The following is a 26,802-nucleotide window of genomic DNA, read 5'->3' on the forward strand; positions in this document are numbered from 1 at the left end:
TACGTACAGGTCTGGTTAGACCTCAGCTGAGAATTCATCTGGTCCTGGACTTTACTTTGTTGGAAGGCTCTTAATTGTTGTTTCAATTTCATTAATTGATATTGGTCTATTTAGGTTTTCTATATCTTCCTAGTTCAATTTGGGCAGGTCATATGTGTCTAGAAATTTAGCAATGTCTTCTAGATTTTCCAGTTTATCGAAGTATAAATTTTCAAAATTGTTTCTAATGATCCTCTGAATCTCAGAAGCATCTGTGGTTACAGCTCCTTTTTCATCTCTGATTTTGTTTATTTGGGTCTTTTATCTATTTCTTTTGGTCAGTTTGGTTAAGGGTTTATCAATCATTTATTTTATTGAAGAAATAACTCTTTGTTGCATTTATCCTATGTATTACCTTTTTAATTTTCAACTACATTAATTTTAGCTATAATCTTTATTATTTTATGGCTTATACTAATTTTGGAATTAGGGTTTTCTTCCCTTTATGATAATTGAGGGTAGAGTATAAGCTAACTTATTTGGAATCTATTTTTTAATGTAGGAACACAATGCTATAAGATTTCCTCATAGGAGTGCTTTCATACTCTCCAAGAGACTTTGATATACTTTGTCTCTGTTCTCATTTCTCTCTAATGATTTCTTGATTTTTATCTCTCATTTCTTTTACGATCCATTCTTTGTCTAAAACACTACTGTTCAATCTCCATGTTTTATGTGATTTCTATTATTTTTCTTGCTGTTCACTTCCAGTTTCATTCCATGATGGTCCAACAGGATATACAAGATTATATCTTTTTTTTTGTATTCACTAAGACTTACTTATGACCTAGAATATGTTTTATTTTTGAAAAATTTCCATAACCTGATGAAAAGAAGATAAATAGAGCTGCTTTGAGATGAAATATGCTGTAGATGTCTATTAGGTGCATTTGATTTATAGTATTATTTAAGTCAAAATACCTTTATTGGTTTTAGGTTTGGATGACCTATATATTGGTGATAAAAGTGTGTTGAAATCAACCAGTATGATTGTATTGGGGTCTATCTGGAATTCCACAGCAAGAGGTAATTTTTTAAAAAATTTTAAAATTTTTTTGTTCTGATTTGTTATATATGACAATGGAATGTGTTACAATTCACATTGCATATATAGAGCACAATTTTTCATATCTCTGGTTGTATACAAAGTATATTCACACCATTCAGTCTTTATAGTGTATTTTGGATAATGATGTCCATCACATTCCACCATCATTTCTAACCCCCTTCCCCCTCCTTTCCCTTCCAGCCCCTTTGCCCCATCTAGAGTTCGTCTACTCCTCCCATGCTTCCCCTCCCTACCCCACTAAGTAACAGCTTGATGCTGATTATTTTAATGAATCATAATAATGGCCATTACTTACCAGGTGGTTAGTACGTGTCCAATACTGTTTGAACTAGATTTCTTTTTAAAGTCATGTTTGTTGAGATATAGTTTTATATGGTACGATTTGCCCTATTTAGTTTTATAGTTATATGAATTTTAATAACACAGATATAAAAAATGACAACATATAAATATGGACACATAATACTACAATGAAGATATAGAATATGTTACCTTGTTCTACTTACTCCCTTTTTTAAAAACAAATAGAGAAATTAATTTTAATATATTTTCATTTAACCTAATGGATTACCAAAATAATTTGCAAAGAAAATAATTGTTAATAAGATATTTCATGTTCATTTTGTTTGTTCTAGTAATTCTTTGGAATCTAATGTCTATTTAACACATAGCACACCTCAATTCAGACTATATACATTTCAAATACTCAGTAGTTTCATGTAACCAGTGGCTGCCATATTGGCTCCTCTCTCCATCTTTCACGTTTTGGTGAGACATATGCTGCAGGCTGCATGATAAGTTCCCCTGTTATGTGGTTTCTTATTGAGTTCCGTCAAAAAAGGACACCAAAGAGATAAATTCAGAATATACAAGAGTAGAGCAAAGTGTTTTATTTCTCCTTATAAGACTCTATTAGACTGAGTGTGGGTTTCTTCATGCTTTTGGTGGAAATAACTTCAGTTAGGTCGACTTCTCCTACAAGGTTTTCATAGTGGCTCTTTCTTCTTTCACCTCCTACCTCTCCAAGTTTCGGAAGAAAAGGTGCTTCACAAAATTTGTTAGTTTCCCTCAACCTTGCCCTTACCTTTTTAAATACCTTATTAAAAATTTTTACTCTGATTGATCTTTTTCATCCTTGAATCTTGAATAATGGATTTTTAATTATAGGAGACTAAAATATACCTTAGCTCATAGCACAGGCACTATATATACACATACCAGATTAATTATATATTAAAATATAATGTATAAAATGCAAAAACTTTTAAAGAAAATATTTGTATACCTTTGTGAAGAGAAATGGAAAACAATAAGTACAAAATAAACAAAAACCTGAAAAATTAAATAATATTATAGTTAAAATTTTTATGTGTAAAAATTTATCAAAAAGGGTTAAAAGAGACACGAATTGTATTACCAGTCATTTTGGGGATTTTGGTATTTAGTTTGACTTGGTTTCTCCTTTGGTTGGTTTTTCCTTTATTGTAGTTCTTCTCTTTGTAGATTTTCATTGTTGTTCTTCATTTCCTCCTCGTGGAATATTCAACAACTCCTCCTTAAAAAGCCATGGGCTACATTTTTGTATTGTATCAACGTATGCCCTGACTGCTCTTGGTTTTACTGGGGATGCCTCCTTCCTCTAGCATTTTACTTAACACTCTTTCGGTTTGTTTTTTACTAATTTCTAATCCCATATTTGTGCTACAAGGATAACGCAACCCAACAAGATAACACAAAACAAAACCGAAACACAGTGAAACAAAAATGAACAAAAAATCATTGTTTCAATTTTCCTATTTTCTTGAAATGTATATTCATGGTCTATCTCTATCTCTTCCTCAGGGGCGAACCACTTCAAACCTTGAGCCAACCATTTTTCCCAGTTTGCTTGAGAAAGTTCTAGGGACAGGCAGCTTGAAACAAATACAAAACAAATCAAAACAAGAACACATTTTTTTTTGAAATGGTCACCTATTCTCTCGCCTTTCCTCAGGGGCAAGCAATTTTACTTACCCCCAAGCTTCAGGCGTCCCCCACACGGGCCACCAAATGCCGCAGTCTGGCTGGGCACAAAATAACTGAGCCGCCATGAGGCACTTGTGGGTTCAAAATAGGAACCCCTTTATTATCCGAACTCCCGGGAACGCCACCCACGTGGCCCTTTCAGGAACACCACACACCAGAAATCCCTCCTCCAGCACCTCCCCAACCAATGCAAACTCTCCAGGAATCTCCCAAGAACTCCAAAGTAGCTCAAGAACTCCAAAGTAGCAGGCCCAGGGGGACAGCAGGGGTCTAATATACAATTGAATACACAGCTTAACATAACCATCATCATCTCAATGGCACGCTGGCATCACCTCTCAACCACTCCCTTCTGGTACAAATGCCATGCATCATTCTGACTTGGCTGTGGCTCTCAGCAGTATTATATCTTTCATTTCTAGGAATTTTGATTGATTTCTTTTCAGTATCTCTATTTATTGAAATGTTCTTTCATCTCCTTTATTTTCTCTCTTCCTTAATTACTTAGATCTTCTTTTAGTTCATTAAGCATTTCAATAATCAGTTTTTAAAATTACCTTTTTCTGGAATTTCATCCACTTCCAATATCTGTGAGATCCTTTGTTGGGGGATTGTGAATTTGGGGGAAAGATTTGTTTTCCTGTTTCCATGTTTTCAGAGGTCTTGGACTTGTGCAATCATTAAAATGGAGTCTCTTCATCTTATATATGCTTTTACTTTTGTGTGTGTTCTCTCTTTTGTTCTGGGACTTCCCTCTGTGTATGATATATGAGTAGATGTCCAGGGATGTAACATAAGTACCAGCTCTGGCTGTTCCTCATTGGAGCCTGGTTGTTGGTGTCAACCAGGTAGTTTTGGAGCAATCACCTTCAGTTGAACTTCTCTTGGTGAGCTTGAAAATATAGTTCCTTAAGCAAAGTAGGCAAGGAGTAAACTGTGACACTGGCACCATGCAGAAGACAGTGATGTACAGCTCATTATTAAGTAACATATTAGGGCTGGGATGTGGCTCAAGCGGTAGCGCAGTCGCCTGGCATGCGTGCGGCCCGGGTTCAATCCTCAGCACCACATACAAACAAAGATGTTGTGTCTGCCAAAAACTAAAATAAATAAATAAATATTAAAAAAATTAAAAAAAAAAGTAACATATTAGATGGTCAAACCGTGACATTGGCCCAAGAGTAGGAAAGAATATGTGGGTGAAACAAGTGGGTGAAAGAATTAGTAGGAGTAAAGAAAGTAAGAAGAGAAAACTTGTAACTGAGAAGGCACAATTGAAGAAATTGTCACTTGGTGGTTTATTCCTCCTACGAAGTCACATGCAGGTCATCTGCTGAGGGCAAGGCTAAGAGGTCACAGAATGATTAAAGACACGACTCTTGTTATGAATGCAGAAGAAACTAATTGAGATAGAGAGAAGTCCTGCCTGGCAGAGCCGATGACTAGGCTGGCACTAGAAATCAGGGATGTTCAGGAAAAGTGTGGATGACCTTTCTGTTGGCAAAAGAATATCGACAATTGAATCCAGAATATAAATACACCAATAAGGGGCTCCAATTGGAGAGAAAATAGAGACAGCAACTGACTGAAAATCTCAGTGTGGTGGTGGAAGAAAGTGAAGGAGATGAGAGGATGGAAAGCTCTTATTGGGGAGTGGTGTGTCAGATTCACAATCGAAGCACTAGAATGCGAAAACTCACAGGCCGCAGCCTTGGTCTACATGCATAAAGCACAGAAGTAAAGGTACTAAACAAGTAGGGTCAGAAATATGAGGCCAGCATGACAGGTGACTTATCCATGTGGACTTTCGTCACCAGGAATATGGCAGAGCAGAGAGGATGACTGTGAGCCAGAGTTCTCAGTGGTAGATGGCCAATGAGGCTGGGTAGGGATGGATGGTGGATAATGATAGACAGGGTTGGGTAGCAGATAATGACAGATGGGGTGATGACAGGTAGTGATAGTGATAGGGGTGATAGTAGTGATAGGGGTGGATGGCAGATAATGCTGGACAGAGGTGGATGATAGATACTGAGAGATAACAGTGGTATGTAACAATGTTATCTGATGGTATCCAATGGTCAATAACAGTGTGAGATAGGCTGGCAGGTGATACAGCCAAATGGAAGTGGTCTCAAAGAAAAAGGTTTTTTTGTTTTTTTTTAATAGGAAGAAACATAATGGTTTGGGTATGATAGTGGAAAGCTATAATAATTCAAAGCCCTATTTTCTACATGGTATTAGGAAGAAGACAAGCAGCTTCCTGTCATATTGCTTGAAGGGATTCCACTATTGTTGGGTAGACTCTGTATTTAGGAAATTTATTATGTCTAGATCTTGGAGTATATGAAACCGAATGGAAAGGATGAGGAGCCGTTTGCAAGCCATGCTAAGGGTTAGGGTTTGTACTTTCCTTGGAGAAATGAGATAGAAGTCAGCAACCAAGAAGGAGTCACAAACCTTTCAGGAAAGATCATCTAATAGGACACATGGGAATCCTCTCAATGGCTATCTGTCATTACTGAGAGTCAGGAAGCCATGCTACCTCTACATGACACATACCCTGTGGTGTGTTGCTGTGCTGTTGGAGTCTTTTTGAAAGAAAACCAGTCAATCATTTATGACATCTAAAATTTAATTAGAAAGACCTTAATATTGCTCAAATTTAGAAACTAGTTATTAAAGAGAAAGAAGTAAACTTTGTTGGCCAACTTCAGAATGTCCCACCTTCCCGTTCACCACATGCGGTCTGGCAGAAGATAACTTGAGACTTTCCTGCTACTCTCTCTCTGTCCCTCCAATCCTTCTCTTAGACACCTCCATTTTTCTTTGATATGTAAAAGCTAAAAACTCGGGACAAAAAACAGGATTCAATCAGGTGCAGTGGGACTGGACTGTCATAAAAATAAATAAAAGGGCTTAGGGTATGGCTCAATAGGAGAGTACCCTTGGGTTCAATCCTCACTACCAAACAAAACAAAACGACATGATTCATAAATCCATAAATTCTGAGGTGATTAAAAAATGCCTTAAATACCATTTCCCATTTATGATATGTGAAAAATAATACTAGAAAAAAATGTTCCCTTCTGCCATACCATGGGGCAAAATAAAGGATCTATGCCTTCCCTAGGAAGCTATTCCTTTGAGATGAGCTTTTGACGTCCTTTTGCCCTCTCTATTGATGTTTCTGGACTTTGGAATAATGATATTTCTCTGGTTAAGATGAATCAACTGTTTTTGTCTTTTATGAGCCACACTGAGAACTTTACCCCTGCAAACGGAGGGCTGTTCCTTCACCTGCTCTTGGCAGCTCAAGTCAGGCTTACTAGAAGAATCGGTGACCATGCTCGCACCCTGCATCCACTGAAGCATGGGCACTCAGGGGCTGGGATGGCAGGAAATTTAACATGTCTAGGTTTTAAAGTGCATGATAGGGAATGGAGAGAAATGGCACACAAGGAGCCGTTTGCAAGCCATGCTGAGGAATGGGTTTGAGCTTTCCTTGGAGAAATGAAATGGGAATAAACAAGTTTGTGCTGATGTGCACTTCTTTCAGACCACTCAGGGGGTGATATGGACTGCAACAGGGGAGAGGAGAAAGGTGCTGCAGCCACCTGCACATACCACATCTACTCTCTGCAGGACTCAACCATCGTGTCATCAGGGCAGAGAATGAAGGGCTAAGTCCATACGCAGTTGATTGGCTTAATATCATCATCAGCAGGGAAGTTCTTTAGGGAGACGTTGATACTGGCCCATGGGTTCTGTATGACCTTTTCTAGGTGGAATAAGGTTACGTGTAAAGAACCAGGGAGTTACGGAGTTGGGGGACCAGAGAAGGAAAGTGTAATGTTAAAAATGTGATCTGGGCATTAAATGTTTTAAATGGTGATGCCACTCTACAGACATAACAGGGTTTCCAAACTGACCTTAAATCGGTCATGGCCACTGAGGCATGGGAGACCTAAGTTTAGTATGCCCGTTCCATCAGCCAGCTTGTGTAAGTCCAAGTGCTATTGGTTTTCAAGGGCTCCTATTCTCCTTTTGAGGAGCTTAAAGTGGCCACAGAGGAAAGACGAGGTCCTGTCTAGAAGGCGCTATTAGATGGACAGTGTCAAGAAGGGCGTCTGCTTTCTCCTCCCCACTCCCTGCTTGAGCTAGGCCCTTTGGTCTCAATGGCTATGAGCTCGAAGAGGGAAGATGTATTCCCAGAGGGTGCGCTGGCACAATGCTGTCCTTAACAGGCAGATCCAAGGGAACCCCAGTCCCAAGTTATCACTAGTGTGAGTCACAAAACACCTAAATAACTTTAAGGTCACTTCCTAATAAACACCAGACATTTTCTTCACAAAATAGTGAAGTGGTTTGAGACCTGGGATGCTTAAGATATTGGTATTGCTATTAGATTTCCTTTCTCAGAGACTGAGAAAAACTGTCTTATTGAGCACCTGATGTCTACCAGTTGCTTGGATAGGTATATTATACAATTTGCTGGTAAAACCCTACCTATCCGGCACTATTATAATTTTCATTTTACGTGTAAGGCAAGTAAAGCTGGCGAGGCTGCAGTCTGACCAAGTATGGTTATGCACAGTAATGGGCATTACGATTTACAGTATTGAAACTCAAGTCATTTTGTTTGTAAAACATGTTTGTTTTTACCCAAACATATTTCTATTTCAAAAACCAGATACGCCTATTTTTCTGACCTAGGGGAGAAGTATCCATCATCCATAGGCTTCTAAATTCAGAAGCCACTGTGAGTATTGGACACCCACGAGATTATTGTGGCCTTGGCCTTAGAGTAATCACACATCCTTCCACTTGCCGTCCAGTGAGGAGTAAGCTAGGTCGAGGCCTCCCCAGTTATGAGGGTCTCATGGTCTTTGGCAAGAGACAGAAAAGCAAAGACAGTGTAGCCTTATTTTTTCTTTTCTTTTTTTTTCGTTGTACTGGGGAGTGAACTCGGGGGCTCTCTACCACTGAGCTACACCCAGGTCTTCTTAATTTTTTGTTTTGAGGCAGTGTCTTGCCAAGTTGCCAGGTTGGCCTCTAACTTGCAGTCCTCCTGCCTCATCCTCGTGAATCACTAGGATTACAGGCATGCAGCACTGCCCCAGCAACTTAGCCAATTTTAGTTGCAGTTATGAACGCATTGTTACGGCCTTTCTCCCCACCCCTGTTTGTATTCTGATCTCTTTTCTTTTTTAAATGAAATAATGGAGCTAGTAGAAAGTTGTTTTTAATCTACTTATTGATAAAATAAAAAATGTAGGACTCACTGAAAGAGTGGTACACAACAGACAGAATCAGAATTTTCAAACATGGTTTGATCTCTCCAGCATTCTGTTCAAATTTGTCCGATACATCTTCCCTTGACCTGAGTGACACTCTGGGTAGAGCTTCCCTGCTGGCCCTCAGATAACAAGATATTCTCCAGGCACCTTCAGGCACAACAATGTCTTTTTGGTAGCTAACATCTGCAGACAAGTTACTAATGAAGAGCCTGTCCCACACAGCGAGAGGGTCTGCTGCCCAGTTCAGGCCTGCACTGGGCTGGAAGACCGCCGTGGAGGGTGGAAAGATCTCCCTGACCTTCAGTCACCCTCTGCATCCTCACCCCATACACACACCAGGCTTGGCTCTGACCCCACGCTTGGGGATGGAGAGAGGGAAAGTAAAACAGAGGAATGGTTTTAATTACTGAGAGAGCTAACATCTGGCTTTTGTTCTTTTTGTACATGGGAGATGTTTGGTGTTAACTTTTTTGTCTTATGGAAGTTTGTTATCCAGCTATATTTCTACTTTTTAAAATTATGCTCAGTGGACTGTCACCTTCCACAACCTAAACTAAAACACAATGAGTACTTACTGAGTACCAGGTCATTTATACAAACTCCTGGCATCCCTAAACACCATGCCAAAAGACGTGTTAGAAAATGGCTCTTCAGACAAGTACCACATGTCCTCTCACATGTGGAAACCAAAAGAGGTTGACTTGAATGTGGGAAATGGGTGCTCGAGGTGGTGAAGGTGGTGTAGGGGGATGGAAGGAGCAGGTGGGATCTGGACCTGCACACTGTATGCATGTGAGAACTAGCATGCTAAACCCCTTTAAAAGGCACAATCTACACATGCCAATCAAATATAAAATAAAATCTTTTTAAAAAAGAAGTGCTAGCTGGGTGCAAAGGTGCACTTGTAATCCCAGTGGCTCAGGAGGCTAAGGCAGGAGGATGGAGAGTTCAAAGCCAGCCTCAGCAGAAAGCAAGGTGCTAAGCAATTCAGTGAGACCCTGTCTCTAAGTAAAATACAAATTAGGGCTAGGGGTGCGGCTAGTGGTTGAGTGCCCCTGAATTAAATCCCTAGTAACAACAACAACAAAAAAAGAAGTGCTGATATGTAAACTATGAAAACACTGTGGCCAATGAGAAAACTCAAACATAAAAGGCCACCTACCATATGAATCCATTTGTACAAAATGTTCAGAAGAGACCAATCCACAAAATCCAGACATGGGTGAGAAGCTGGCAGGGCTGGGAACGGAGAATCAGAAACGAGTTCTCACTGTGTGTGGTTTCTCCCTGGGACGATGAAATCCTCTGGAATTAAATAATGGTGATGGTTACACAATAGCATAAAGCTCCCTAAAAGCAGTGAATTTTATCCCTAAAATAATCAGTCTGTTGAATCTTACCTTAATAAAGAAAAACAAAGAACTGAATTTTCAGTCTCAACCACATTAACTTTTTGACTGTATTTGGCATACAGTCTTACTTTGCAAGACAACTTCTACTGTTTAGAAAAAGGAATACGTGAATAATAGTCTAATTTCTCATGTTATTTGAAATTGCCTAATATGCTGCACACCTTGAGGTCATATGTAGAAATACTATCTTCAGAAAGCTCACATTTGAATTCTTAAATGTTCCTGACTTCGTAGTCTAAGACAGAGTAGATTTGCTTATCGTCCTCAACATCAGCTGAACTTCAGAAGATAGAAGGAAATTATGCAAAGAGAAACTGAAGTGGTTTGTCATCACAGCAGTCAGTGATCTCTTGACCTTTAGACTTCCACATCACAGTATGGAGTTGGCTCCAAGATAAGAAACAGAATAAATTCTATAGACAGGCCTGAATCTCCACTTGCCTGTGGCCAGCACATCCGAGACGATGGCATTCGACGGTACTTGGAAAGTGAACCGGAATGAGAACTACGACGAGTTCATGGAAAAAATGGGTAGGAAGCCATTCCTCAGGGTTCTGTCTGCTTTCTCTAGGCCTTTCTCTGCTGTGAGATCCAGATGCCTGACAGCTCAGCACAGGAACAGCCACACCCGCGTCCTGCATCAGGAAGCGCGTGCACCCCACCAGTGGGGGACAGACTCTGAGGGCCCTCCTCTAGGACAGACACCAAGGCTTCCTTCCTTCTCGACCTGCTGCTTATACCTGTATCATTGAAAACCCACATTTGTTTTTTAATAGAGTAAGAAAATGGTAGTGGGTGATGATAATCCAAATTTTAAAACATTAAATTCTTGGGAATGGGAAAACAAAAATCATATAATAAAGTATAACAATACATAGAAAAGAGTTCTTTCAAAAATCACTTTGAAAAAATTAGATTTGATTCTCTTTTGCTCTGACTTACAAAACTTTAGGAATTTCCTCACAAAGCTACTATGTATTTGAGAAGTTTAATTTAACTGTTTTGTAAAATCTATGCTAATACCTAGTAGCACCCACACTGTGTAAGATGGGTGGTTTTTTTATCATTCCCCAAAATAAAAAATCTGCATCAATTGTATTGTACAGTTTAGGGATTCCAAGTTTAAATTTATAGAATTGTATATAATAATGAATTTGACCATGAAATTTTCAATTTTTACATTTTTGTGTCAGTCACAATGTCACCAAAAGCAATGATGTATGAAGTGTAGATTTTAAAAGCAATTATGGAAAGAAAGTGTTTTAAAATTCTGTATAAGCAGAATTAAAGTTGTATTTCTTCATGCATGTGTGAATATGCCTTGCCATACTTCATTTGACATTTCTCGAGTTTGATATGCATAATACTGAAACAAAAAGTGTATTAGTCTTATGAAAGTGAAGAAGCACTTAGATTTCTAAGACTCTGTGCTTCACCTGATTTTTTTGAAGTCTGGGAAAGCAGCTTGAGTCAGTCTTCTCGTGCCTGAGCTTGAACTTCTGCAGAAGCAAGCAGAGTGCCACTGGCTGCGCAGTGAGACGGGGTTTTCTTCCCCACCTCAGAATATACAACAACAAAAAGAAAACAGAAGATCAAGGGCTTTCTGGGCACTTTGGTCTCACTTTCTCTGGCCTCCTTTATCTTTCAGGGATCAACATGGTGAAGAGGAAGCTTGCAGCTCATGACAATCTGAAACTGGTCATCATACAGGAGGGGAACAGATTCACAGTCAAAGAGTCCAGCAACTTCCGAACCATTGACATTGTGTTTGAACTTGGCACTGCCTTTGCTTACAGCCTAGCAGATGGAACTGAACTCAGTGTAAGAACTTTTTATAAGCAGTGCATTATTGATTTTTCTACCCTATACTGAAACGGTATCTGCTTTGTCCCATTGGTTGGCTTAATTAATGCATATCTCCTTCATTTACTGAAGAAGCCCAACATTGACAGGGCATTTAAATATAGTGATTCAACCATCTATGAAGAATCTGGACTGAACTTTCTGGAAAGAAAGTGCTTAAAAATTCTGTATAAGCAGATTTGAAGTTGTATTTCTTTATGCATGTGTGAATATGCCTCTTCATACTTCATTTGACACTTATGGATTCAGAAAAATGTCCTTTGAATGAGTGTGTACAGATCAGCTCAGTATTTCCATACTGGCAGCACAAAAGCTTTCAGAGTTATGTAACATACACCTAATAGTCATTTGATAAATACATTGAAATAAGAAGTTAATAAGTGAGGAATGAGTGAACAACCAAGAGGAAGGTCTAATGCTGCAGTGTAAGTCACTGAGACATACCCTCTCATGATCATGGTAAGACTTCCGAAGTCATCATCTTCAACCAATTTTTTAAAGCTCTGTTTTAGCCTTTGAGTTTTTCTAGTTAGATTCTATACATCTGCAATGACAGTTTAACTGCTGAATGTTTTATCAACTGTGCCTCAAAGATGGCCCATGGAGGTTGTGGAGGGAGGGCAGCATGGTAGTTGGTGGCATCACACAGGTCCTCCAGGACCCCCAGTGAGGCTCCAGGCTGGTGCCTGGCTCTGGGGGAGAGTGACAGAACCGTGGTTGTGGACACTAATGAAACCGTGGCTCTACAGAACTAGAACCATGTGTGACACACACAAGATCTAACACATGCCACTTTGTCATCACAATGCAGGGGACCTGGAGCCTTGAGGGAAATAAACTTGTAGGAAGATTCAAACGCGTAGACAATGGAAAGGAACTGAATACTGTCCGAGAAATTACAGGGGATGAGCTCATCCAGGTGAGTTGTAAAAAGACCTGTAACTACTTCCCAAAGACAAAAATGATTACATGTTTTTTGAAAATTGATGAGTTATATCTTTAGTTAACAGACTGTTATTTCTTTTCTTGTGTATCTTAAAAAATAGATATTTTATGCATTTAAAAAATAGATATTTTTATGCATAGTTATTGAAGATAATTTATATATATGTTGAATACAAGAATCCTAGTTTAGCTGGATGTGCTGATGCACACCTGTAATCCCAGTGACATGGAAGGCTGAGACAGGAGAATTGCAAGTTCATGGCCAGTCAGCAATTTAGGGAAGTCCTAAGCAGCTTAGCAAGACACTGTCACAAAATGAAAAATAGAAAGGGCTGGGAATTTGGCTCAATTGTAAAACTCCCCTGGGTTCAATTTCCTGTTCAAAAAACAAAAAAACAAACAACAACAACAACAATAAAACCCTAGTTTAGCTGAAAATGTAAATGACTAGAAGCCAAAATGTGTTTTGTAGTGGACATCTACATCTGCATAAAATGTCGCTATCACTACATGAAAAAATAGTATGAACTCATCCGGATCTACAATAATACTAAAATTTCTTAATGTAGATATATTAATGGCAATTTTTTAATGCTTGCTGACACCTTTCAGACCTACACGTATGAAGGAGTAGAAGCCAAGAGGATCTTTAAAAAGGAATAAGCACAGTTCTCAGGCACCGCCCGCCCAGAATACATATGCTGGAAGTCTGTCCCATTCAGAGATGCTTTTCTCTGCCCATCAAGCATGAGGTTCTGAATAATTATTCCTTCTACAAACATTGATGTACTTCCAGCCTTGACAAAGCAAGCAAGTAAAAGCTATTTATGATTTAATTTGTTTTATATTCTTTAACAATGAAATTCATGGGAATTCTAAAATAATATGCAACATATTTTAAAACAGAAAAATAAATACTATTCTATATATATAGGCTCTTCTTTAAAACAACAAAGCTATGTGACATGTGCAATAGTAGACAGTTTTTGTTGTGTTTATTTTCAAATTTGGCAAGCTAAACACATAGGCTGTGTGTGGGTTTCTAAAATTTTGCAATGGTTGTGAATAACTTCCTTGGTAGCATCTCTTATTATAAAAGCAATGCATACTCAACCAGAAGGCTCAGAAATAAGAAAAGCAAATGCACCCACACACCTGCAAGACCCTGGCCTTGAGCCTCAGCACTGCACTGAAGAAAAAATATCAATATGTTCATTTTATAACTTCATAAAAATCTTTATAGAGTAAATATCGATCATTCAGCTTAGCAAGACACTGTCACAAAATGAAAAATAGAAAGGGTTGGGAATTTGGCTCAATGGTAAAACTCCCCTGGGTTCAATTCCTGTTGCTGGGCACAACAGGAGCCAGAAGCACACATTACTTCTCTGACTGCACTAGTCTTCACATGTGAAGTGGGGGCAGGCACCACTCCCACCTGCAGGTGGGGAGACAGACACCAAGCATCTTAGCAGCTCATCTAATGATGACTAGGGTCACTAACGTAGGTCCTAGATTTTAGTCCAGTATGTCAGATCCATTACTCAGCCTGTTAAAAATAAAAATACCTTTTAAAAATTTTTTTACATCTTTTTTAATATCTATTTTTTAGTTTTAAGTGGACACAATATCTTTATTTTACATTTATGTGGTGCTGAGGATCGAACTAAGTCCTCAAGCATGCTAGGCGAGCACTCTACCACTGAGCCCCAACCCCAGTCCCCAAAACAAAAATGTCTTAAGAAAAAGATCCCTTAATTCTCCTGTGGCACCAAGACTTGCACTGCAAATGCACCGGGTCAAACTGTGAGATGAGGGCAGGGCCACTGTCACTGCTCTCCCCAGCCCAGTGAAGGCTCTCTTCTCTCACAGCTTATCCCCTTTCACTCTCTGTTAGCATTAGAGATCTGCCTACTGTTGCTCAGCAGCTGCCACTCCACTAAGCGCTCTTCACGACAGCTGGGCTTGGGCTCCCAGTGTCCAGGAGCAGCTGTGCCCTTTGGCTAACTGCTGAACTCTGTGTCGAGGAGCAACACTAAGTGCGTCCAGAAGAACTGGTGGGCAGGGCGTTTGAATTTGAGAAATACACAGTTTGTCGCTGGTAGGAAGGAACATGGTTTAAGAGGACCCTGGAGACACCAGGATGGAAGCACAAGTTCTTGGCTGGGAGCAACAGGAGCCAGAGGTGCACCACAGAGCAGTGAGCCAGGCACACCTAGGGAACAGCTGGAGGTTCAGTTGTAATGTGTGCGAATTGGGATTTCCTTCAAGTACTTTCCCCAGCCTCAGGTGGGGGCAGAGTGGGAGGGGTTAGGGGAGACCATTGGTCACAGGTGATTACTCCCGCAGCTGCTGGATGGTGCCAGACAGTCACAGATGTCAGGGTCACTGGGACGTGGCAGGAATGTGAAACTCATCCCTCTTTTCCTTACTCTTGTATGTTTTTGCAATTTTCTATAACCAAGAGTTTAAAATATATTTACACACACACAGAACTCCAGAATCCAACTTCCTCTTATTACGGCCACTGCTGTCACCTCAATTGAAGACACCGCCATCATCACCTGAATTACTGCAAGTCTCCCCTAAAAAGTCTCCCAACCTCTATCTTCCCTACTGAACCCCATAGCAGACAGGAGAATCCTTAAAGGTCTAAGTCAGATCATATCACTTCTCTGTACAAAATCTGCAATGGCTCCTTGTCATTAGAGAAAAAGCTGGAGTCCTTGTGTTGCCCATAATACCTGTGTGACCGACCTCCCCTTGTATCTGACATGAGTCCTGATTTCCATGGCATATCTGGGGAGATTATTCCCAGCAGGGGAAGCACTTAAAGCAAAGGCCCAAGAAAGAAGTTGGCCTGACAAGCTTGAAGAACATGAGACCCTAGAAAGCGTCCCTAAGGCCATCCAGGACAGACTACAATCAATACCCATGTTCAGGAAATATAGGCCAATTTAGCCTCCCAAAATTCACTAGTGACAAGGTTAGAAGAGTGTGGACTTAGAATCAGAGACTTGCCTAAATACATCTTTCCACTTACCAAAATTCAAGTTCTGACTCTCAATTTTTCTCATTTGAAAATTAGTAATGGTTTTCTGATATTTTATTAATTGAGCTAGTATACATAAATGTCTGGAATAGTGCCTAACAGATAGCTTGGCTCTCAAAAACACAGAGAAAACAGAGCAAGTCCATGAGAAAGCTCTTTTCCTAAAATATTTCCCTTCCAGTCTGTGACAAAGCGAGGCTTGGCTCCACAGAGGAGATCTTTGCTCCAGCCCAGTCTGTGGCATGACTAGCTGGGGACTTTGGGACTACCACTTCATCTCTTTGGAATGCAGTTCAGTCATCTCTAAATGAGGGGACCTGGCTGGATCTCCACAGTCCCTCCAGCACCAAGCCTCTGCTGTCTAAACAGCACTGGGTGATTCTTAAGCAACACTTGGGTCTGTGCCATTGGGAGAGGGTGCTGGAATAGGGAGGGTGGGATGAGAGGAGGAAGTACCATTGGGCTATTAAGTATGGCTAGTTCATGGTACGAAACCTGTGCAGGCTCAGGGGGCCCTGTGCTTGGTTTAGCACTCTATTGTTACCGTCTTAAAATTTCTAGCAACTTGGTACAAGGAGTTTTACATTTTCATTTTATACAGGGCTCTGCAGATTACTTAGCCAGCCTTATTGCTATGAGCTGACTATCATTAAGCACAAAAGGTATTTTTCTATGAGCAACTAGAGAGACTGTCAGCAAGATACCCCTGAGTACCTGAAGAGGTGAACAGGTGGGTGAGGAGGTGGCATGGAATAGAATGGAAGTGAGCGGAGGTTTTGTGGGGATGGGGTGGGGAAATGAATCCTTCAAAGTTATGAAATGTGGTCTACCTTGAGGGAGTGGCACCTATCCTGTACACTACAGTGTAAGAGTGCCATCTGCTGGGCAAGGACCGGAGCCAGAGGTTTCCAGTGCAGACTCTGCATCAGTGTCTTAAGATATTCCAGGAAGATTTGACATACCATATTCTGCAGTTTGAAATGATAATTATTAAATGTGTCTTTAGTTACAAATTCCATACAAAACAAAAGTAACACAAAGATGATTCTTCTCTCTTCCTGAACCAACTTCCTAACGCTGCTTTCATTCACTGAACAAAAATAAATTTCTGAATAGCACCATCTACCAGGTATCCAAGATAAACGCCCCTGGGAGAGACATGAGTCACTAGGAAGCTCCTTGAATGGATCCACATTCTCAGGCTCACCTTGGTCCTGAATCAGAATGCACCGGGGAGCCTCGTCCTCGAGTTGGAAGGCACCCAGGGCAGGCCTTCTGTTTCCTGGGTGCTGATGTGAGGGTGGTGCACAGCTGTCCCCCAGACCTAGGGCCAACCTTCAGGCATCATGGGACAAAATGCTGAAAAGCTGACGGGAAAAGAAGAGTATGCAGGGTGGCAACAGAAGGGAGAGACTGAGAAGCCACAAGCACACCCTGACACAGGTAAGCACTGCCTTGGGGGCTCCTCTCAGCTACACCCATCCCACTGAGCAATCCATGAGCATGACACTACCGGGAAGCGGACAGGGAGCTGTGTGCTTGTCCAGTCCCTGGTGGCTGGGCATGCTGTGCAGGCAGCAGCGCAGGAGGAGCCTGAGCAGAATGAGTCAGTTCTGCCTGGACCCCAGCCCAGCTCCAGGGTCCCAGCCCACAGACAAGGGGTCCGCCTGGTTCCTGGCAAACAAATCTGGAACACACTATTCCCTAAGAAAATACCCGAAAGTCAAGGAACAATGTTCTTTCCAAACTGGAAGAGTTTCAAGTAAAAGAGCATATGTCCAATGCCATTTCTCAGTTTTACTTTTTCAATAAGGCACTGTTAAAACAGGCAAATGAAAGGACATAAATGTGACAAAGAACTTTCCTATTTAACATACTCTTAAAGCAGAAAGCTGTCAGTAAGGATGGAAATTGTCTCCCACGCCAATGTGGATGGGGTGCTGGTCCCGGGTGTCTTCTTTGAGGGATGCACACCTCTACCAAGCCGTTACTCTGCATCCGTTACTATGTTTGCCTGGGCCCTGAGGTCTGTGAGTGCTACAGAGGCATGGCTCCGAGTCTTCTGTGTCCCCTGCTGTGGTCCTCAACATAGGCAAACAGTATAGCATGGGGGGAGGGTGCGGGGTGCTGAGCCACTCAATGCCCAAAGGCCAGCCCTCCCTTAATAGAAGTCCTACTGAGGACCGTTCCTAGTTGTTCTTACCCAGAGGTAACCTTAATCTGAATATCACCTTAGCCTTCTTATTAGGACAAAAGTGGCCACCTGACCCAAGGGCAGCCAGTTTCTATACTTGAGAACAGCTTTTGATAAGAGCTTTGTAGTTAGACAAGTAGGTGGGGCTCTCCACTGAGTTTTGACTCCAATACACAGCCAAGGCTGCTGGCTAGAGGTGGAACAAAAGCTGAGAGAGAGGTGGAGCAGCACACAGAGGTCAGGAGGCAAAAAACTCAGGTCAAGTTCTATTAAACAAAAAACAATAGAAGAGGAGATGATAGGCTTTGGATGTGAAATAAATTCCCATTTCTGGTGGATAAAAATAAAACTTGTTTGGTAAAGTATTCAGGGGTCCAAGAGTACATATTCCTTTAGGCAAATATGAAAGTGAGTCCCTGCCTTGTACCAAACGTGACACACACTTCAGCAGTGAGCACAACAGCCCTACTTTGCTCCCATAGCTTTGAACCTAGCTTAGAAACTCAGCTCTGGAGGTGGAGACCTTGGCTGAGCAGGTAAGTCACACCTAAAACCAGTGCAGGCTAAGTCAGAGACACAGGGTACCTGGCTGGAGGTACGCCCCCACTGGCCTCTGCTTCCCTATGATGTGACTGAAGGGACTTGTGGATTAGACTGCTGCACCTTATCTTCACCTGTAACTGCACACTTGGCTAGCACCCGGAGCCACCAAAGTCATTAAGATACAAACTGACTGCAAGACACAAAGAAAAAACTTGTAAAACCTAAATTAAATTTTATTTACAAGACATAGCACCAATTTTGACATAGGTAAAAGCAACTTTTGCTATCACTACCAGTCTACACATACACTGGGTTTATAATGCACCAAACATTTTTTCTGAGTGTTCTGAAGTGATCCTCTCATGTTAACCCTCTAAACCCCTTATACAATGAGAACAACTATTAGAAGACTATTATTGCCAGGCAAGGAGAGCTCTGTAATTAGCTCTGTAAGTGGCTGAACCAGACCTAAGCCCAGGCAGTCCAGTTCTGGAGTCTGTATGTCCTAGAGTCCAGACTCAAGTCTATTTTATGTGATTATGTAGGTAAAATTTTCACTTAAAATATCATTCAACAAATATTTTTATTCAACGCTTGTTAAATGTTGGCACTACATGCCAGATGCTGATCTAGGCCTTAGAGACAACAAAGAACACGACAGACAAACCTCCCGTCCTGGAGGCGACACAGATAATAAGAGAATGAATCAAATACAGAGTACATTAAATGGTATAAATGCTATGGAGAATAAGAAAGCCAGGAAGAGGAACGAGAAGCTCTGAGGTGAGATCACAGGTACTTTTAAATAGGTGTCAGGAGGTGCGATGGCACTGAGCAGGCAACCTTTTAGAGCAATAACCTTAAAGGATGCAATGAGCCATCCTAAGTGTGTTCTGTATGCTATCAGGCAGGGGTTATCAAAGGAAGAGCAGGGGTTGGGACCCTGGGGTCCACAGCCGTCCTAAGACACCTGCCTGGAGTTCAAGTGTGAGTTTCTGTGCCCCACAGTGGGCAGAAGCCAACTGGTATTATCTCTGAGGGCTCAAGCTGCTAAGGAACAAAACATGCAATAGGACAAGCCTGATGAAATAAGCAATGGCATCTTTATTTCTTCCAAGTTGGAAGCTGTAAAGGATTATTTTGAGAGGCAGCAATGTTAAAAACTTCATGAACTCAATTCTTCCCAGTTTCTAGCTTTTCTAAAGCCAAAATACTATATATCAAAATGTGTCTGCATTACCAACAGATGGAGTATTTCTCATTCAAGTGAGAGTATACTACACGTTACCTTGGCTTCCTAGGGAGCACCCTTGGCACCAGGGGAGAGCCACTCTGTGAAAAGAAAGGTGTCTATGAAGCATGGTGTGTGCAGAATGACAGAGGGCGGAGAAGATCATGGAGATAGAGACACCCTCTCTACAGTCTACAACTCTGTCCACCACCGAACCCAAGCTGTACCCTCTTCCATATCAAGTTGACTCAGGGTGCCTTTTGGGTATCATCTCCTACCTCCTATGTCTCATTTCTTAAAATCAAGAACTATACTTCCCCAGCTTCAAGTTCCCTGTTGCAACACTCCAGAGCTTAAGTGAACAGAACTGTGCATGCACCCCACCTGTCAACATAGGGAATAGAGGGAAAGGAATTTTTTTGTAGGCTCTAAGAACAAGAATGCTATAAATTTGTGGCTTGTTTTTAATGCAACAGTACATCTTTTCAATAGAAATCCCCACAGAACCCCAATGGTACGTGTACTGTCCACTCCATCTGTGCCCATAGCAGGTACACTGGCTCATTCTTAATGCAACAGCACTTGAGCTAAAGAGTATTTTTAGTCAGTTTTTTCATTGCTGTGACCAAAAGACTTGACAAGAACACTTTTAGAAAAGTTTTATTTTAGGGCTGTTTCAGAGGGTTTGGTCTGCAGACAGCTGATTCTGTTGCTCTTGGCCCAAGTGTAGCAGAATATCATGGCAGAAGGGTGTGGAGGAGGAAATTGGTTCAGGACACCGGCCACCAGAAAGCAGAGGTGGAGAGTTCTCCTCTTACCTAGGACAAAATATATACCTCAAAGGCATACCCCGAATGACCCACCTCCTCCAGTTTCCTACCTGCCTACAATTACCACCCAGTTTATCCCCATCAGGGTATTAATGTACTGATTAGGTTAATGTTCTCATTACCCAATCATTTCACCTCTAAACTTTCTTGCATTGTCTCACGTATGAGCATCTCTAAACTATAACAAGTGGCTTCTCCTGAGGTAGCCACAATCATCTGGGATTTTCAATCAGTTCCTAGAACAAAGTGTGGGACTCAGTTGCTTCTGTAAGGTCTAATCTTGGGTCCTGATGAAGCCAGATTTAAAGATAGATAGTTAATGTAGTTAGTAAATCTAATATGGAGTAAAATCAAGAATAAAGGCCATCTTGAGAATGGAGTCCAGAAAAAGGGGAATTGAAAAAGTCCCCAAGGCCCAGAGCCCATCCCAGGAAATGTTAATGAAGCAGCTGCAGCAAACAAAGCCCTTCCTGCCCAGATTACTCCTTGGCCCAGGGGTCCCCACCTTTTGGGCCTTCCCACCTACATTCCATCACTGCAAGATAACAGAACAATGGACAGGAATGCATGTGACAGGAATGGGAAATCTGAATGAAGACCTTAGCTATAAAAAAGGGAAGCCCTCCCCCTCCCATGGATTCCACCTCTTGGTCCCCTTCTTCCTCGGAGAGAAGTCTTTTCTGCTGTCCTTTAATAAAGTTTCTACTTTCCACTCTGACCTTGCCTCCGCCTGCTTCTCTGGTGTAATCCTTCAGCATCGGGGAAGTAAGGACTCATCACGGGTAAACAGCAGTGACACTGAGACAGAAGGACTTCCTGCCTTCAACTGTTCCTACCTCCTGAGCTCTAAGCTGAAACCTGGGGGCAGGGAGAGCTTAGTGTCTTCCAAGCTGCTCCACTTTCTCTAATTTTCTCAGTTCCTGAAAACTTCACCCTTTCAGACAGTAATAAAGGTATAAAGGCAAAAGGGAATTATGTGCAGGGCCATTAAGAACTGCTACCTGATTGCCCTCAGTGTTCTGGTGAACAGAATACCTGAGACTGGGTAATGCATAAACAACATGAATCTCCTGGGGGCCAGGAAGCCCAAGACCAAGGTGCTAGCAGGTTTGGTGTCCAGAAAGCGTGACTTTCTGCTTCCAAGATGGTCCCTTGCACATGCACACTACATCCTCTGGAGCAGAAAAATTTGATGGTATATAATTATTCATAGTATTCCCTTATAATCCTTTTTTTTTTTTCCCTGTAAGGTTGGTAATAATTGTTACACCTTTGTTTCGGGTTTTAGTTGTTTGTCTTTTCACTTTTTGTCAATCTAGCTAAAGGTTTGTCATTTTGTTAACCTTTTCAAAGAACGAACTTTTGGTTTCACCAACTCTTCTTGACTGTTTTTCTGTTCACTATTTCATTTATTCCTCTTCAGTTTTATTATTCCTTCTGACAGCTCTGAGTTTAGTTAGCTCCTCTTTCCTATTCCTCAAGGTATAAATGTAGATAATTGAGAACTTTCTTTTTAAATGTGCACTTATAGCTATAGATTTTCCTCTGAGCACTGTCTTCACTGTAACCCATAAGCTTTCATAGGACGAATTTTAATTTTCTCATGAGGATTTCCTTTGTGATAGCTCCTTTGGCCCATTAGTTGTTTAAAGATGTGTTAGATTTCCACATTATTTGTGAATTTTCTAGTTTACCTTCTGTTATTAACTTCTAGTTTCATCTGTTTGTGGTCAAGAGAAGACAGATACTCTGTACAATTTCAAACTTTTCTAAAATCTATTGAAACTGTTTGTGGCCTGATATATGGTTTATCTCAGAGAACGTTTCGTGCACATTTGAGAAGAATCTGCATTTTGCTGCTGTTGGTTGGGGCATTCCACATGTCTGTTAGTCTAGTTAGCTTATAGTTTTCAGATCCTCTATTTTCTTACCATTTTTTTGGTCTAAATATTCTACCCATTTCTAAAAGTGGGCATTGATGTTTTAAAAATATTTGTGCAAGTGTCTACTTCTCTCTTCTGTTCTACTGCTTCATATATTTCGCTTTAGCATTTGCTTGGCTGTTATATATCTTTGTCTACGTTTTTAGAATTCTGACAAAATGATTATAGTTTCTGCTTATTATCCAATGATTCCATTTTGAACATGGGTCACCAAGGGTGATTTTCTTTCACAGATCTCAAGGAGGACCAGAAAAAAAAAAGGGGGACATATTTATAGATATGAACATTAAAACTGAGCATCATGAATAGAGGTCTGAAGCCACATTCACTACTTATCTCTTCACTTCATAGTTGTCCTGGAGTGACCCCTGAGGAATCATAGAGCTCCATAAAATTTGTTTTGAAAAGCACTGTTATAAATTGTTAAAATCCTTTGACATTTACATGCTGAGTAAATATGACCTAATGTCAGAAATATTTACATAATAATTTTGGCTTAGATTATCTCATTTATTTTCAAAATAACTTTCTTTACAATTCCCACTCAATGCATTTTCATTGAGAAAATATGGATAAGCACAAAGGATAAAAATCATCTGTGACCCCATTTCCTAGAGATAATGGTTGTTAATATGTTGACATTTCTTACACTTATGAAATAACTCTAATCCTGGTTAATATTTTATATATGATAATTATGAATCTGGCATTTATTGACATAGTCTAGGTCCTGCCTATGCTGCTGTTTTCTATGTGGAAGCCTATCATGTAATTTGATGAGCTATGACGTGTTAGATAACCTTCCAATGACTAATGACTGTACCTCATACCCTTCAATAAAACAAGTAACAGGCTGATGCTCAGGTAGGTAATTAGCTTAAGATTTCAAGCTGTGAGTGCAACATCTTTCTCACCTAAGCAACCAGTTAAACTCTGCCCTACTGAAGTTGTTTTTAAACATTAAAAAGCAAAAAAACTCCTTCTTTAACTTGAAATAAAATCTTAAATGGAATCCTAAGTACAAACATAATCCAGTTCTTATCGTCTGTACGTGTGTAAAGCAGGCAGGGGGGAAGGCTGGTTAGTCTGTTCAGTCCTGTACTGCCTGGCTGTCCACATACCCAAGTCATCATGGAGAACTTCAGAGCTCTGGGACAGAGTCTGAAAACTCCACAGCTCTTTGAGATGTGCTCAGCTGGTTTTTCTAATGAGCTGGATGGCTACTGCATCTATATCGTTTATGAATCCTCAGACGATGTCTGACGCTCAGTATTTCAAGTATTTCCTAAAGTTAAAGAAGGAAAATCTGTCAGGGGGAATGAATTAACACATATCCATTATTAGTCTCCCACCCTCAAAGAAAAATCTGAAAGATGACTGATAAATTAGAACAAATCTAATTTATAGCACCATGAATGTAGAGAGAAATAATAGGTACTAAATGAAGGCAAAAAACTATGGAAATAAAACACTTGACAGCCTTGGTCTTGAGAAAATAACCCTCTCTTCAGGAAGAAAGCATGGCATAAAAAATACCTAAAGACAAGTTAAATGTAAGTTTTTGCAATTGGTCTGATAGAAATACTAAGAATGGAGAGACCAATGTAAACTGTAGCGAGGAAACCATGACGCTGGCTCCTGAGATGGGTCCCAAAGCATACCTGGGACTTAGATGGGTGAGGAAGCATCACAGTTTAACAGGAACAACAAGCACTCAGTGCAGAGGCAAAAAGGGAAAATACTTTCCACGAGGAAGGTGGCAGAAAGCACTCTAGCTAGAGAAGAAGTGGTCTGCTGGGTCCCGGGCTGCCCCAGTGGGGTGGAGCCCAAGTAGTCGTGTCTTGGAAACACCGCCGTCCTGACCTGGTCCTCAGGGCACTCACCCGAGTCCTCCCACTTCAGTGGCCTTAGCTCAGCACTGACCACGTTCCAGGCGGGTGGGGAACGCAGCGCTCACGCAGGACTGTCGGTGCTGGATTCTGGACTCTGCTACTTTATTCCAATTAAACTGCTGTTCGTGACACAGAGAACCCCTCAACGACCTCCTCCTTCGCTTCTGTCGGGGAATGGCCCAGAAGGAGGGAGATCTCTACGGGGTGAAGCGGCACAGAGCGACCCCGGCCTGCGTCACTCTCCCTGTCGGGCCACGGGGGGGGCCGACCGACCGCGCGGCCCCACGTCTCTCGACGAGGGACCTCGGGGCCTTCGGCTTCCGCGAGGCCACCTGTGCCTCGGTCCGGCGGCGACCGGCTGCTGGCCTGTCCTGCCCCCTCGCGACGCACTCACCGGGGCGGCCCTCGACGCGCGCGCGGCCGCCGGCACGTCTGCCCTGCCACCCCCGGGAACCGGCGACGGCCGCGGGGCCCGGAGGCAGGGCCGGGCGGCTGGCGCGGGCCACGGAGCCGCGTCTGCGGTGGGTCCTTTTCGGTGGCCTGGGCGGCGCCGAGTCCGTCAGGGCCACCCGGCTTCCGGAAGGCCACCCCAGCGGGGCCCCTTCACGCCGCCAGACACCGCTTGAGCGAAGGGCGCGAGGCCCGGCGGGCGCCCACCCGAGGCCCTCGCGCCGCTCGCGGGGTAGCAGGGCGACCGGACCGGCCGGCGCGTGCTTCCCCGGAGAACGGAACTCCCCAGGCGGCGGGCGCACTTGGGCCTAGAAAGCGGAACGCCGCGCTCCGCCCGCCAGCGGCCGCAGGGGGGGTGGGCAGGCGGGCCGCTTCCGCTTCCGGGCGTGGCCGCGGCGCCTGCCGGCCGTCACGGAGGCGGCCGACTGGGCGCCTGCGCGGGGCGGGGCGCCAGGGTTCGCCTCCCTGGGCAGAGGCGCGGTGCCGCGTTCCGCCCGCGTCGGGCTTCCTGAGCGGTGGCGCGAGGCAGTGACGGTCCCTGAGCTCGCGGCAGGATGGAGGCGCGCGCGGCGAACGGCGGCCGGGGACGGCGCGGGCCCGGGGCCCCGCAGGCCGGGACCAACGGGCTGCCGAAGCACTCGTACTGGCTGGACCTGTGGCTCTTCGTGCTCCTGGACGTGCTGCTCTTCCTCTTCGTGTACCTTCTGCCCTGGTGAGCCGGGCGGGGGCGGGAGGTGCGGGGCGGGAGCGGGAGGTGCCGGAGCGGGAGCGGGAGGTGCCGGAGCGGGAGGTGCCGGGCGGGAGCGGGAGGTGCGGGGCGGGAGGTGCGGGGCGGGAGCGGGAGGTGCCGGGGCGGGAGGTGCGGGAGCGGGAGGTGCCGGGCGGGAGGTGCGGGAGTGGGAGGTGCCGGGCGGGAGCGGGAGGTGCCGGGCGGGAGCGGGAGATGCCGGGCGGGAGGTGCGGGCGGAGGCGGGAGGTGCGGGGGTGGGAGGTGCCGGGCGGGAGGTGCGGGCGGAGGCGGGAGGTCAGGGCGGGTGGCCGGTGGCCGGCGGCCGGACCGTGCCCGGGCTGCGCGTCGGCGGCCGCTCGCCATCCCGGCCGTGGCAGTCCCCGGGTGGTCTGTCGGAGAGCGGTGGCGGCGGGCGGCCGAGTGCGCCACGCACGGGCCCTGGCGTGTCCTGTGGCCGTGAGCAGGCCTCGCGGGGACGCAAGCTGACCAGCCCCAGCCTGAAGGTCGGCGGCTTCGCCGGCCGCTGCGCTCGCCGAGCGTGGCGGTTCCGGGAACCGGCTCCCACCCGGCTGTGCTCCCGGGAGCCCGGGCTGCCGCCCGCCCGCCCGGCGCCCCCCCCCCCCGACCCCGCCTGCCGAGCCGAGGGCGCTTTAGTACCCTTGCAGAAGCCGTGGCCTCGGTTTCCCTGGCCACCCTGAAGAGGGGCAGGGGTAAAGTGAACTTGGGGGAGAAGCAGCAGACCCCAAGAGCTGGGCCGGTGGCGAGGACAGCTCTTCCCAGCTCCTCCGCCCCAGCCCTGCCCCTGAGTTTTGGCAGGCGCGGGTACGTCCGCCTTCGGCGTCTGACTTCTTGGGTGGTGTGGCGGAGTAGAAGGCAGAGGGCCCGCGGGGGTGAACGGTGAAGGATTGGGGTTTCTATGAAGTCCTCCTCCACAGGCATTCCTAGAGTTTCCAGTCCCCTCCCGCCCCATTTTTAGTAGAGACCAAATACAAGGACAGTGATTTTTTTTTTTTGTTCGTTTCGTTTTTATTCTTAATAATGACCAGAATTCTCAGCTCTGGGTGGAAAAATGGAACTTGAAAACTTTCTACACAATTTAAAAAAAAATTCTTGGGGGCTGGGGATGTGGGTCAAGTGGCACATGCTCACCTGGCATGTGCCGCACTGGATTCCATCCTCAGCACCACATAAAAATAAAGATGCTGTGTCTACCGAAAACAAATGAATATTAAAAAATTCTCTTTTAAAAAATTCTTTTCAATATGTAAATCATTTTGGGGATAG

At 43.5% G+C, this 26,802-nt stretch overlaps 1 protein-coding gene and 1 long non-coding RNA gene across 2 annotated transcripts; one reads left to right on the top strand and one right to left on the bottom strand.

The window, feature by feature from the left end:
• Positions 1–1,966: 1,966 nt before the first annotated feature.
• Positions 1,967–11,506, bottom strand: LOC124094406 (uncharacterized). The gene is made up of 3 exons (XR_006852225.2): positions 11,282–11,506; positions 9,596–9,738; positions 1,967–4,233 (listed from the first exon to the last, which is right to left on the bottom strand). It is a non-coding gene; the product is annotated as an uncharacterized LOC124094406 (long non-coding RNA).
• Fabp2 (fatty acid binding protein 2) lies at positions 10,172–13,374 on the top strand. The gene is made up of 4 exons (XM_046447114.2): positions 10,172–10,376; positions 11,494–11,666; positions 12,520–12,627; positions 13,266–13,374. The coding sequence occupies exons 1-4, from the start codon at positions 10,310–10,312 to the stop codon at positions 13,314–13,316; spliced, it is 399 nt and encodes a 132-aa protein (XP_046303070.1). The 5' UTR covers positions 10,172–10,309; the 3' UTR covers positions 13,317–13,374.
• The last annotated feature ends 13,428 nt before the right edge of the window (positions 13,375–26,802 follow it).

Source organism: Marmota monax, unplaced genomic scaffold (assembly GCF_021218885.2).
Source record: "Marmota monax isolate L192 unplaced genomic scaffold, Marmota_monax_Labrador192_F-V1.1 WCK01_AAM20220418_F8-fsc00400, whole genome shotgun sequence".
Lineage (NCBI taxonomy): Eukaryota > Metazoa > Chordata > Mammalia > Rodentia > Sciuridae > Marmota > Marmota monax.